Genomic DNA, 14,947 nt, shown 5'->3' with positions numbered 1-14,947 from the left:
TGAGGTTGTGAAGGGGATGTCACTGATGTATATGTTGAAGAGCAAGGGGGATAGTACAGAGCCTTGAGGAACTCCATTCCGCAGTTGGCGTGGTCTGCTGGACTGTCCATCACTAGTCTTCAGAACGAACCTCCTGTTGGCTAGAATGTTGCAGAGGAACCTCACCATGTGGCGATCAGGGATTGTCTTTAATAATTTCAGAGTCAGACCCTGGTGCCACACAGTGTCGTAGGCTGCAGTGAGGTCGACAAAGATGGCGCCAGCTTTGTGATTCTTCTCAAAGCTGTCTTCGATGTCATTGGTCAGCTTGACAATTTGGTGGACTGTACTCCGACCATGGCGGAAGCCCGCTTGTTCATCTGGTAATTGTGGGTCAATCACAGGTTCTATCCTCGCCAGAAGGAGACGTTCCAGAAGCTTGTAAGGGACACAGAGAAGGGAGATTGGTCTGTAGCTCTTGGGGTCATCAACTGGTTTGTTTGGTTTTGGGAGAGCAATTACAGTGGCTTTTCTCCATATCTTAGGGATGACTTGGTTGGTGAAACAGCAAGAATAGAAATCTGTTAACCACTTCTGACATTTGACCCCGCAATGAATAAGGAATTCCGGTGGGATGTTGTCCGGACCTTGGGCCTTTCCACTCCTAAGTAGGGCTAAAGCATTAGCTAACTCCTCCTGAGAGAAGGGGGCCGACAACCATCCATCCACTCCCGGGGCCTGCCATAGGTTGGTAGTCTCCTGTTTCACAGATCGAGTGTGGGCCTTGTCACAGTCCTTGAATCGCCCATTGCTAACAAGTTGTTCCGCGATGGAGTTGGCTGACACAGGACATGTTCTAGGTTTGGTACTGTTTCCAGTGAGGCGTTTGAGAGTCTTCCAAGCAACTCTGCTAGAGTGAGTGAAGTCTATCCCTTGCACGGTTTCTTCCCAACGTTTACGACGCTTCCTGTCTAGACAATCAGTCAGTTCTGAGGCTTTGGTGGAAGCCAAGTCTCCAGGTTCAGATCGCAAGAACTGGTTGTAGATAGCATCACATTCTTCGTCCCAGGTGGGGATGTAGTGTCGGCGAAAACCGCGCGGGATGGAATTCGTTGCTGCCTTGATAAGTATATTGCAGAAGTCTGAGTAGGCTTGGTCGGTGCCACGGGGAGTTGGTGGAGGGAGGTTGCATACGGCTTCATCTACCAAGTTCGAGAATTTTTTCCAGTCAGCCTTGCGGAAATTCCAACGCTTAACAGGCTTCGTTGTGACTGGTCGGACTGGGTTTACTGGTATGAGCAGTGATGGCCTGTGTTGTGACTTGGGAAAGGGGTCTAAGATAATCCGGTGAGGTGATGGGCCTTGGAAGTTGACAAAGGCTAAGTCAGGATTTGACGTTGTATTCCATCTGCAAGAGTGGAAGCTGTCTGGCTGTTTTGGGTCAAACAGTAATTGGACACCAGCTGTTGAGGACCAATCTTCTAGTGCAAAACCATCTGGATTAGTGGATGAGTAGCCCCATGAAGTACTGTGACTGTTGAAATCTCCAGCATAGATGCAAGGAGCACTGAAGATAGGAAGGGTATTTGGCTGGAGTCGAAATGAGGGTGGCTTGTAGATATTTATAATGGTAACCTCTTCAACTAACGTTGCCGTCCACTCCACTGGTGAGTCTGATGGACATGAATCCAATGCTTTCCAACTGTGAGTACTCTTGACAAAAGTTGCAATCCCATGAATTTCGCTTACTGTATGTGCGGCCAGAGTGAAACCAGGGATATTGAGATAAGAGCTGTCCTTAGCATGAGTTTCCTGTAGAAGAACTACTGTTGCTTTATGTGTCTGAAGTAACTGTTCAATAACATTGATCTTGGCTTTGGTTAGGCCTTCTACGTTTAATTGCAGCACGGAGACGCCTTCCTGTATGACATCAAAAGATGCTTGCCCTGATAACTTTGTGTCAGCTTCAGGATGTGGACATGAAGGATTCATCTTATTTGGAGCTTTACTGTTGCTGCTGCTGTCTCAGATTGTTGTCATTCGCCTGATGAATCAGTCACCTGATCGATCAGTTGCCCCGGGCCCACCACAAGGAGGTTGACAACACGGACCCACAAACACTATTCAGTGCTACTCGATATTCGTGTGTATCGCCTCGAAGGCTATTTATAGCTGAAAGTTCTAAAGGAGAAAAAAATTGGACGTGTCCTTTAGCTCTTGTGACGTCACAATAATGAATTGCGTCAAATCTGGCTGCTTACGGGTGCTTTGTGTGCGTTGCTGAAAGTTAGCTGCGATGACTGAAGGGGATGACGTCACAACGAGGTTTGTTGGCTGCTGATGCGCACTTGTTGCATGTTTCTAGCGTATAATACGCCTTGTTTCTTAGTAAAGCTGCGTTGACTGCACTGTAAATGGGACGTCACACTGAGGATTGTTGACTGGTACGCGATACTAATACTAATGTTGATATCTATGGTGACGTCATAGTAGGCTGAAATCCTTGCGTAGGACTATTTGCGCGTCTACTTAGCGTATTTTTGTTTATATTTGTTATTGTTGGACGCTAAGTTTATTATACTTCTTCGACAAAAACGACCAGAAACGAAGAGAAAACCCGGAAAAACTCGCAAACACTCAAGTTACGCAACACATACCAGACATCCGCGGAATCAGCGTGATGAGTGCAATCCAGGCATATGAAAAAGTTTCTCTGGTGAGGCGAAAAGGCGCTGAAATCAGAGCATAAGATGGAGCTCCGCTCCGGCACGTCCGTCCTCCAGTACAACACATCCACATACAACACTGTACAATCAGAGGGACAACCATTACAACTCATCCCCCGCCGTCAAAGCGAAGCCGAGTTATCCCCGAGTCCGAGTTTAGTCTGACCCGTTCGGGTAAGTTCTGAGACTGAACCTTTTTGGTTAATATTTCGTATTTTCGTCGTTACCCATCGAATATCTTGTAATAACATCGTTATCCTGCACATTTCCTAAGCATACGTTCACATTTGGGACCGAAATTTGACAACTTTTGCAGGCCTACCAGAACTTTGTTTGGGCTTTAACTGAGGCAGAAATATTATGCAGGAGAAAGAAAATAGGATGAATTATCCGGTCAATTTCTTTTTAACTAAATAAAAAGATACATCTGCAATTGTAGGCAATTTAGCCAAGTACTACTAAGAAGAACAGAAAATGGAATTTCTATTATAATTTATTAATAGAACAACAGCAATAACATTTTAATAAACTAACAATTTTCCTGTAAACTTATCCTTTATTTTGTATTATGATGAAAATTCTATGCTGTGCTTGTATTCAATTTCTGTAATGTAGGCCTATTTATATGTTTATGTTGGAAATGAAAAATAAATGATTGAATGAATGAATGAATGAATGAACAACAAAAAAAGATCCTCGTTCATACCTTCCAACCATACCCATCCTCCGAGTCAACCGCCCAAACCTTACCCCCCCCCCCCCCCCCCCATTCTATATCCCCCAACACCACCACGTGTTGACTGTTGTTGTTGGTTTGGTTTTATTACTAGTATCCATCACTATCCCAGGTGGTGGTGGTGGATGTTGTTTTAAAAGAATATTCAAGGAATATCAATGCGGTAAGTGGCCTAAATTATCAAAATATGTGAACTACTCCTTGGGAAACAAAACAAAACAAAACAAACCTGCAAATGGCGTGTCATGTATAATGGGCATATGTATTGTATCAGAGGGTATGTGATAATAGGCCAGTAATGGAGGGGGGGGGGAGGGGGTGTTCATAGGATTCCGCACGGGACCACCCCCCCCCCCCCCCTTTGACAGTAGCAAAGAAATAAAAAAAAAGAAAATGAGTTGCAGAACCCCACCCACCCCCCCCCCCCTTGTTGGTCAGCAGAAAAAACATAAACAAATAAAAACTACAAGAAATAAAAAGAAAAATGCGGTCCCTTGATAGAAACCGTTATTTTTTTTTCTTTTCTTTTACCTGTCAACCGATGCGCCTCCATTGTAGCACATAAACTTGAACAAAAAATGGTCCACTTTCAGTTCATATTCTGAACTCTCCCATAAAATCCTATATCGACGGGCCTGGTGATGTCACTTACAAGTAGATATCCATCGCAGCATTCAGGATCCAGAGTGTTAGGTTGAGGAATCATATTAGGCTATAGCATTTCCGCAGGGGCCGCGGAACCGGGGGGGGGGGGGGGAGCTGATGGGGGCTGCAGCCCCCCCCCCCCCCCCCCACACACACACACACACACTTTTGGCTCGTGAAAAAACGAAAAGAAAAAAGAAGAAAGAGAGAAAGAAAGAAAGGGGAAAAAAAGGAAAAATCGGAGGAAAAATCACAACACTCATAAATTTGAATTTCCAAAGATTCCACACTTACATAAAGTTTCCGAGTAAGCACCGGCGTAGCAAAAAAAAAGGGGGCCGATGGGGACGGTCGCCCCCTTAAGATTCTGAATAATTCTGAGTGCACAAGACGTATCACTTACATTCCGAAAAATCAATAGTTCCCTCAGGGGGACTTGACCATAACACCCCCCCCCCCCCCCCCCCCCAATTGAAAAACGTTCCGCGGCCCCTGTTCCGGATATATACACACACCGGATATAGTACGGTTTAGTGGAGCTTTGTACCAGTTATGAAAATAGATGTAAATGTTGCGAAAACACTAAAACCTCGTGAGAGCTAATTTCGCAATAACCTCGAGTCGACGAATGAGTGATAGACTCTAAATGATTCGGTGTTAATCATCAAAAATTATAATGGTTATCACTCCATCTGGGCATTATATCTGTGAGGTTCTGAAAATATGTTATGATTTGTTCTACGGTTTGTTTCATTGTTTGTTTGTTTGTTTGTTTGTTTGTTTGTTTGTTTGTTTGTTTGTTTGTTTTTTATTGTCACCCCTCAAGCATTTTATATGATATATCTAGGCATACTTACAATGTTGGATGTATGCGATCATTTCGTTTCTTTTAACTAAAATGGAATGGCAAATCCGACATCTTTGAGGGCCTGGTGTAAAATCTTAAACTGTTTAAAGCTTCAAAGAGTGAAATGTTGCATTTAGCAATTCGTTACTTTTTCCTAAGTGCATAGATAATGTCTACCGGGGATTTTTTCTATTCCTAATTCTGCCTCTTCTAAATAAGTGTTTTAAGTCATGAATATCATGTAGTCCTAAAGGATATTACCATTATTGTAGGTCCGTGATATACACACCATGATTTTCAAATTAACATTATCAGTTGATTATGCACAGTGTGAAACGATGACCCTGTAATTGTGCAAGATGATGTATTGTGAGTGCATATTATGTAGGTCTAATGGACTTTTCCATAATATTCATGTACAAAAAAAAAAACATACAGAGTGTATAGTGGGTAGCGTTTGTTGTTGTTGTTGTTAATTGTTGTTGCCAAATCAATAGGCCTAAATGGAATTTCAAACTTTTTTTTGGGGGGGGGGGTGGTCCACAAAATCAGTCGGTGATCAGATCAATCGTAAACACTGATATTCAATTGACAAAAGTGATGATGTCTTCAACTCAACAAGTTTCCCATTATAAAACCAATTGCGAAGTCTTCAATAATAATATTACCGCCATTATGAGACAGCAATGACGAAAGGATAGGCCTATCTTTTTCATAATGACGTGGGATTCGTTTCGAATCCACTGTGACTTTAGAAAAAACAGAGTTGCCTAGCAGCTGTGCTTGAAAAAAAAAATCTCTGGAAAAAAAATGTCTTTTGACAATAATCTGAATTGTTGTGCAGACAGCAGGTACCTTATTGGTGATCTTTTTTTCTTTTTTTACTTCATTGATGCGTAAAATACAGCAACTCGTACACTATAGGGCACAGTAATTTTGTACACTATAAAAGATAGTGTTGTGCATTTGAGTCAATATTACTTGTTTGTACTCAGATTTAACTATTAAAATTTTACTCAATTACTTTGCCCGGTGGGCTTCCTGTATATTCTTGTATGAAAAAAAAAAAAAGAATACAGAAACTATTTTCAAATCAAATCAGCTAGTAGTTTAACCCTATAAAGCTCAAGCTATTTTGACACTTAGGCCCAAGGGTGGGGGGGGGGGGGGGCACAGTCTGCCCCCCTATATAACTTTGTTATTGTTTGATGTTTCACCGTGATATTTGGCACATGGGTAGAGCAACTCATACGCTACGTGACCGCATACTTAATTTTTTTCAAAGTCACCCATAGAGGGCGCGATTTGCCACAATATAAAGAAATACAGAGGAAATATGCTAAAAACAGGATTTTTCTGTATAAGTTCTTTATCCGCAGTATATAGTCTTAATCATAGACCGATATTTTTCATATTCCCACAAAATGTGCAAGTCAAAGCTCATTATTAAAATGTTCATGGTTGAAAATTCCAAAGGTCACCACATGGGGGCGCTATTCATAACAAAATAAAGAAATACATTATGAGACCTGTGATGTATTGTTTGGGATAGGTAGGCCTACGTTTGCAGATTGATGATGTGATAAACAAATGATATAGGTATAACTTGGATGAAGGAATCAAAATCAAAATCAATCTTTGGAAAATTCTGTTATTTTCAAGTATCTCTATGATTATATCTATTGTTTTATGCCGTTGTCACAGAAAAACAAAAGAAATAATAGGAAAAACATTTCAGGGCCATAATTACTTCACATTTTGGTTCTTCAGCAAATTTCAGTCAAGAAACACCCTTTTTATACATTATTGTTAACTGGAATTGGAACAGAAAAATACGCAAAATCTGACTGACATGGTTGTCAGTTTATGGTTGCCATGGCAACCAGCATTATCAAATATAGCTGAATTATATAACAAAATTTTTGGAATAAGATTTTAGGGAAAGTCACCAAATTTGGTTAAAATTGGATTAAGGGCGAAGGAGTGACGAATGAAAATCTGGTAGGGGGCACAATTTGCCCCCTTGTGCTTTAAATATAGGGTTAAGTATAATACACAACGTCTTACAGGTCTGTAGGATTTTGGTTCGTTCGTTTGATGTTTATGTTATTGATTTGTTGTTTATATAATTCTTTTTTTTTTTTTTTTTTTTTGCTGCTGCTGCTGCTGCTGCTGCTCACGGCATTTCATGTTGGTCGGGCTGGGTGCCGTATATAGCTCTTGAAAATACAAAAGAGATTAAAGAGAATATTTTTTTTCCCGACCTGTGTATCTCAAAATAACTACATGTATATCGTTATAGAATAGTATCATTCACTCATTATTTATCTAGCGATCCAAGTCCGACAAGCTTTGCTTTTTAGTGGATCACTATTTTCCATGATCGAATTTATTTTCCGCTCGCCCACGTAGTATTTGTACAGTGTTCCTCTTTATCATTGTACATATATGTTGTTCTATAATTTGTCTCGTATATTACATGAATCTTTTGCAAGCGTTTGAACAATATAATATCATTTAATGACATGTATACATTGTACTATGTTTTTGATTTTCGTTGATTGGAAATAAACTATGATTGAAAATATCTAGTCAAAATATAAGTTCTGACAAAAATTAGTAAAATCTTACAAGTTTAACGGTAAAAAATTGACTGAAATAGAATTAAAGGGGATGGCTAGCAACTGATTAGTGGGAATCAGTGGGAATGCTGGGGGATGATCATTCAATTGTTCCAATTCTTGTGGGATTCATTGAAGAGTACATTATATCTATTGCTGTATGAAAATCATTTTGCTTCAGAACGGTCTCATATTCAAGTAATGTGCAGTTTAATCCCCCGTCACTGTACAGGCATGCTAACCTAGAAACATTAAACTGCACATTGCTTGTAGACCATTCTGAAGCAAAAAAAAAAAAAAAAAAAAAAAAATCTTGTACAGTGGGTATGAATATGCAAATGAGTGAGCTAACATGTCATAACCTCACAATTTTCTATTGATCGTGTACAAAAAGAAAAGATCAAATGATGAAAACTCAATTATTCTGTCTTTGAAGTTTGAAGCATGATGTTTTATTCCTGGTTAAATAACTTCCATGTATACAGTGATCAGGTATAGATATCCGCAGAATTTGAGCCTATAGGGCATTAGGCCTACATTTAGTTAATGAAATTGCAGAAAGTTGATGTATTTGAAAAAAAAATGGGATACAGACAATGAATCAAATCAAATTTTAATGAAAAACTGGAAATTTCAAAATTAATGTAAGGCCTACAAAATATATGGCTGATTGCGAGGGGATGACATACTCTCTTTGCCATTATTTTGCATAATCAAATAACAAAATCATATTGACCGTTCAAGAACTGTTTCCTGAAAAATAAGCCAAAACTTTCTTCTGTTTTACCCAATTTTTATCAAAGTTTTACCGTTGTGGTACTCTTTCATATCAGACTAACTTATATTTGGACTGCGTGGATTTGCCCTTTAGGTTCAATAATTACTGTATTATAGACCTATCTCGACTTTTACGCTATATACCTACTACTGTCTCGCTTGGAAAATTATATCGGTTCTGTGCTGTGCGTCGTCCAGTCATCTTTATAGGGCATAAAATTGTTGTTAAAAAAAATGTTAGGCCTTCTCATTTATACTTCATCAAGCCAAGACCCTTATCCCAGCTGTCTTATATATAACAAGGGAGTGTAACTATTGTAATACATTTTGTTTCAATTTATATCATGATTGATATACAATGAGTTTCCTTCTTCTCATGGCTTCTCCTCCTGTTCTCGCTCTTCTCCATGAATATGCAATGCAAGGATAAGAACTATATGTATATTACAGTAAATAGCCTTTATGATTATCAGCTTGTTACTTTTATAGTGAATGCAATTGACGATGCACAAAAAGAAACTGCGGAAAATACAGAATTTGTTATACCATTATGTTAGACATAGTGCATAAAAATGAATTGCTGATGATGCACTATAGTATAGGTCATAAGACATAATAATTTGTGTTTGACGTCAATAACATTATTTTTCCTATGGACATATGCATACAGTGAGCATCTTACACCACCCCACCTCCGTTTCTGTTCATTCACGCACTCCAATGCAGATCGTAGTTTTTAAGCGCTATCGTGTTTTCTTTTGAAGTGAAATGATTGAAAGCATGAGAATCTAACAGCCAATTCTTTTTGTCTTTAACAATGTCTACAACAATGTATTTTCTTACAGAGAAAGCGAAAGCCATTATTCTTTTCTCATGCCCAGTGAAGTGTATGGATCATCATGACGAAAATCATTATCTTGTCATTATTTTTTTCCTGAATAATCAAATTTTGACCGCCACAAGTCTCTTTGTGAACTTGCTGAAAGACATGAAAAATAAATAGATAATGAATAAACCCTTTGGCAGGCACTCCACTGCCATATAAAACCACGAAGTCAGTTCGATTTTTAGGTGAGCGCTTATTATAAGTGCAATATTTTGACAGTATCCTGTCGTAGGTGGTGCTATAATTTTGTAGAATCATTACTTCCGGTTCGACACACGCAATGCATGTTGGGATCTAAGCTGAATGAGTTGATTTTTCGACTACAAAATCTCCTCAAAACTTCAAAAGTACCGGCTCCAAAGTACCATTCATCTCCAGTGATTACCACATCAAAATATGGGATATTGTTGTGCAGCGAGTATGTGTTGGTCGGCAACACAAAAGAAAAAAAATCTGCACAAATACCCGTGGATGACTGATGTCAGCTTTGTCAAGTTCCCGAAAGACCCCGCTGCCCGGTCGGCGTGGAAGAAGCTCCTGCGACGGAAGGACAATTTCGAACCGACTTGCCGTTCGCGTCTGTGTTCGAGGCATTTCGATGAATGGCAGATTGGAAGGACTGGCTATGCAGATGGTGTCCCAAAATATTTCTTCTGGAATAACTATGGGTATGGTCAAAGGCAGAGTCAAGCTCGGGATTCTGCCGGCGCGGCCGCTATTACAGAGAGGAATCGGGCGGTAACTCATGTACCATTTCGCCCGGAACTCCGGCCGGCAGGGTCGCAGCTGGCCGCTAGCGCGCAACCGGTTGCCAGGCCCAACAACATCACGTACCGGTACAGCAAGCCGACGATCCCGCGTCTGTGCCTAATTTCTCTTAGGCCTACTAAGATGACTATAGCTGGTGAAATTACGATTGAACAGTGCCCGAACCAGGACAAGACAAATGTTGGACGTACGTTGGCTATTCTAATTCTTAACATCCAATTTCACCCAAATTTGGTGACTTTTCCTAAAATGTACACAAATCATTCGTTGCAAATATGAAAATTCATTGATTTATACTGTAGGCCTATATAACATTACATGTATTAATATCGACACATACTGGGGATAACAAAAAAATTAAATTGGAAAAAAAATCATGATTTTGGCACATTTCCTACAGTGTATACAGTGTGTATTTCTGTATAATTATTTTGGTAAATAGTGCCCTCTATAGGTGGCCTTGAAAAAATTCAATTGTGCGGCCATGTAGAGTGCTGAGTATGTGTTGCTCTACTTCAACTTGTGCCAAATATGACAATGATACATCAAGCAATTTAACAAAGTTATATGGGGGGGGGGGGGGGGGCACACAACCATTGCATCACAGGTCTCATACAATGTAATGTACATTGTATTTCTTTTTGTTATGAATAGCGCCCCCATGTGGTGACCATGAGAAATTTCAATCATAACTAATAATGAGATTTGACTTGTTATACAGTATCATTTGTTGCAAATACTGTACTGTATGAAAATTCATTGATTTATATAATTATGCCTACAGTACATCAGCATTAATAAAGACACATACTGGGGATTGAAAAAAGATTATACCAAAACAAAATCATGTTTTTGGCATATTTCCTACAGTGTATGTATAATGTATTTCTGTAAAATTACATTGTATTTTGGTAAATAGTGCCCTCTATAGGTGACCTTGAAAAAGATTCAATTGTGCGGCCATGTAGAGTATGAGTTGCTCTACCCGTGCCAAATATAACAATGATACATCAAGCAATAACAACGTTGTATGGGGGGCACAATATGCACCCAATGTGCACGTTGGCCCAATGTTTGAAATTGTGATATTGGACCAACAACAAGTATGTTGACCAAATGTCCTGAAAGATTTTGGACCAACATTGGTCCAGCAGACATTTTAACATTTTCCTATCAACCCATTTGTGACGAGCAATGAGTATACAGTACTTGGGCAAGTGTCTAGAATGGAAATTATGTGTAATCTGTTGTACTTATTGCAAAATCAGCCCGTCCTCCATGGGTTAAAATGTCAAGAAATGATGGAGGCCCCCCAAAAATAATGTCTTGTCAGATGTTTGCCGAACACTAGCCCAAAATTGTTTTGCTGGCTGGGGCAGTATCACACTGGGAGATAACATCATACATGGAAACATGTGACATACATATGATAATACAGTGTACTCAGAATTGGGTTTCCGCAGCAACTTTGGTATAATGATCCCAGACAGCAGCTCTTAGTTTGCACAACATCATGATTTGTAATCTGAATACATAGAATACTGTACATTGTACACTGCTAAAGTATACATAATCTAATTTATGCTGGTTGATCTGAATTGCATTGGTTCTGTGAGTTGCTTTGATGAACACACTGTGCCAGGCAAAAATTTTTGAAGTCTTGAGAATGATTGCCGTAAAACATATTTTTACTGCATGAACTTTCCGCAAATTGCCACTGACATTCAATGCATACAGTGTGGACAAGAACTTTTGTGTCTGCTGTAATTTTGTGAATCTTTCCTCTTGTGGAGTTTTTGAAAGTAAAATGCATGCAAGCATTCCTTGTTCTACAGTGAAATACAATGTATGCTTACACAAGGCATTTGGTTTGATTGAATTGTATTCAATATCCCTGCAAACAAAAACACAAATAATGGACAGCAATTGTACAATGAATATCAAGCATGTCACATGAGATGAATGGGCATTGTCTCTTGGTGGTTGACAAATAAAGTTGATAATAATTATAGGGTATTGTTAATACCCCTCACAACCCTGGCCAAGTGCTGCAAAGGCATGAAAAATATCTGAACAGCATATTAAAAGAGAAGATGAATTATAAGAGGAGTTATTCATTTTCTGTTTAGGTATAGGCCTACACCCGAATAGGCAGGATGTAGCATTTTTTTTTTCTTTTTTAAAGAAAATACCACAAAGAAAAGTAAATTATTCAATGGAATTCAGTGAAGTTTGGTTGAAATGTAGGTGTTGTAGACCACATGTGAAATCTCAGTCCAATAGGATACTGTAGTGGCTTTTGTTGTGTTCATATAGTTTGTTCTATGTTCCTGTGTTTACTTCTTATCTTGATTAAATCCTGAATGTTTGTTTCCCTTTCTTATTCTATAGACATGAACTTATTGCAGGACCCCCAGGATGTACACATAATGGTACCCCAACCTCAGGACCATGACTACATCACACACCGACAGCCTTCCACAGAAACCTCAGTACAGACAGATTTAACTGCCAGAGACATTGAGTTACTGGAGGAGCATTGCAAAGCATGGAAAGTGGAGCACCGAGTGTCATCAGAAGACCTAGTGGCAGATGGCAGTCCAGTTGGCCGTGATGGAACAAGTGATCTTGGACATTTACAATGAATGACAGGCTGTGCTTGATGGTGGCTTTTATCTGCAGTCTTATGTATGCAATTCATCACTTTTGTTGTTGTTTGATATGTGTGTGTGTGTGTGCGCCAACCTGCATGTGTTTGTTTGTGTGTGTCTATTCTTTGGAGGATGCTGGGGTATTATGTTATCATCTGGGACTGGAAGGGAAAACAAAACTAAAAAGAAAAACAGAAAGGGAATTTTCTCTTTACCTTGCTGAAGTACAGCCTGTACTGTACTGTTCATCTTGGGTTTGTAGACCCATATGTTTACATTTTGTCCTTTCCTGAGAGAAATTGAAAATATTTGTCAGTAGCGAGCAGCATAGAATATATTGTTTGTTTACCTTCGACTATAGATACAAGAGCCATAGATTATGCCATAAGATTATGCTTTCCACATTGAATAAACTTGCAGCAATGAGTATTATCGAGTGAAAGACTATGTGCACTTTTGTCTGGAGAGTAAAAGTGAGCCATTATCCCCTTTTTTGTTTAATCTTAGTTTATTTGATTTGCATGCAGTAACTGGAGGTCTTCTAAAAAATGGCACTGATTTGGGTAATGTAAAGAATGATGAAAATTGTTCTTTTATTTTGCCCCTTTGTAGGAGTGGAGGACAGCAACAGAGATGAAGCGGGGAAGCTGAATGCTTGGTGACAATTATTCAGCCTCAAGTATCACAACTATGCAGATGTACTTCTAATGTGATACATGTACCCGGTCGAAACCTCGTGGGTCTGCATTCTTCACAATGGTAAAGACGTTGGCGTGCCTCTGTTACAGTATGCCCATCTTTATCACTGCTGAACATTTTTTTTTTTTGTCTTGTATGTGTGGGAGCTTCAAACACATCCAAGACCACAGTCAATATGATCTTAATAACATTATCAAACAACCTATCTTGCCCTGATGTTCTTTCTTGACATTGCATGCCCCTATTTTTTAATTTCTATCTCTTTTTTGTGTGTGCAAGTTTTAAGAGATAGATTTCTGCCATGAGAGCAGTGATAAAGTGTGCTGACCTTTCTATAGATTGGCCTTCACCTATTAGGATAAACAGGAATGCCATAATCAGAAGTTGCGAGTCTCACAATTCTTACAGATATACAAGACTCATGCAGGTATCAGTGTATCTGGAGCTTTGCAATGAATTCTGACTTATACGTGGTATAATGTCTGCCTAACTTGAAAGAGCACAATGGATTGTACTGATTTAAAATGGAGATATTGTGAAAGCAGACATGATTTCATTTTGGAAGACATTCTGAAATTGTAAGTGCAGCACTTGCCATGCCTCTCGATCCCTTTCACATGCAGAAGAAGACAATATTGGGAAATGCCTGAATTTCTAGGAACTCCAGTTGGCATGAAGTAATGCCAGATGTGGGATTCTTGAATGTGTACAAATCATCAGTTTCCACAAGTACTGGTTCCAATTCTGGCAGCTTTTTGTACCCGCTGTAATCTTTTAAGACTACTGTATTATGGCTACAGTAAAATATGCATCTGCCTTTATAGAATAAGAAGGATTTCTGCATTCTACCATGAAACTTATACCTGGCGGTCTTTTCTGTAGACATATTTATTTTTGTGTGTGTACACATCAACTCATGTAATATGTGTGTGAAGATGTATGTTGCCACGGTTCAATTGAAGAAATGTATATTGTGCACTTTTCCCCTTAAATTGTTTTTTTCTCCATGCCAGATACCCCGGTGTTGTAAGCTACAGTTGCACTTTTGCACTTTTCAAGAAGTCTTTCAGAGAATTTAGCTTTACAGCAATGCTATCTGGTGGCACAGTTGTACACTTTGTATGTGAGAAAGTCTGACAAGGTTCCTGTTATGAGGCTTCTGCCAACGTCTGCTATAAGAACTGCCGAAATAACTTGGTCTAGTTTTGATTAAGCTCAAATGGTGACTTGTATGTTATGATATTGTAATAAACAGCCTGATATGAAAGTGTTGTTGAAGGATATATAATACTGGGTGGGGGGGGGGGGGGGAGGGGGGGAGGGGGGGGGGGGAGGGAGGGCAGGTTTGAAAAGGGGCAAGCACAACTCATAATAATCCATTTTGTATAGACTGGATAAAGGTTTTTCTATGTGTACTGATTTCACCCCACCCCCCCCCCCCTTGACTATATGTTCATCTTTAACTGCTGTTCTCCTTTTCACTCTGTTGTTCAATGCCAGTCATTTTTCTTCCATATCCTCTTCCCCACCCTATGCGTCATATCGAAAACAGTCACTGGCTCAAGTTCACTCTTTTAAATTCTTGCGAGATCTCGGGACATCCCGGTTTTCT

General features: G+C 39.5%; 1 protein-coding gene across 1 annotated transcript; it reads right to left on the bottom strand.

Moving 5' to 3' along the window:
- Window positions 1–578: 578 nt before the first annotated feature.
- LOC139716956 (uncharacterized) lies at window positions 579–3,994 on the bottom strand (the record flags this gene model as incomplete). Its single annotated transcript, XM_071628483.1, has 2 exons — window positions 3,973–3,994; window positions 579–1,652 (listed from the first exon to the last, which is right to left on the bottom strand). Coding segments are annotated over exons 1-2 (1,096 nt in total), but the record flags the coding sequence as incomplete, so codon positions are not given.
- Between the last annotated feature and the right edge of the window lie 10,953 nt (window positions 3,995–14,947).

Source organism: Diadema antillarum, unplaced genomic scaffold (genome assembly GCF_040938485.1).
Source record: "Diadema antillarum isolate AM-2024a unplaced genomic scaffold, OU_Dant_1.0 scf00000007, whole genome shotgun sequence".
NCBI lineage: Eukaryota > Metazoa > Echinodermata > Echinoidea > Diadematoida > Diadematidae > Diadema > Diadema antillarum.
The sequence above is the reverse complement of the archived record's forward strand: the minus strand, read 5'-3'. Positions and strand labels throughout refer to the sequence as shown.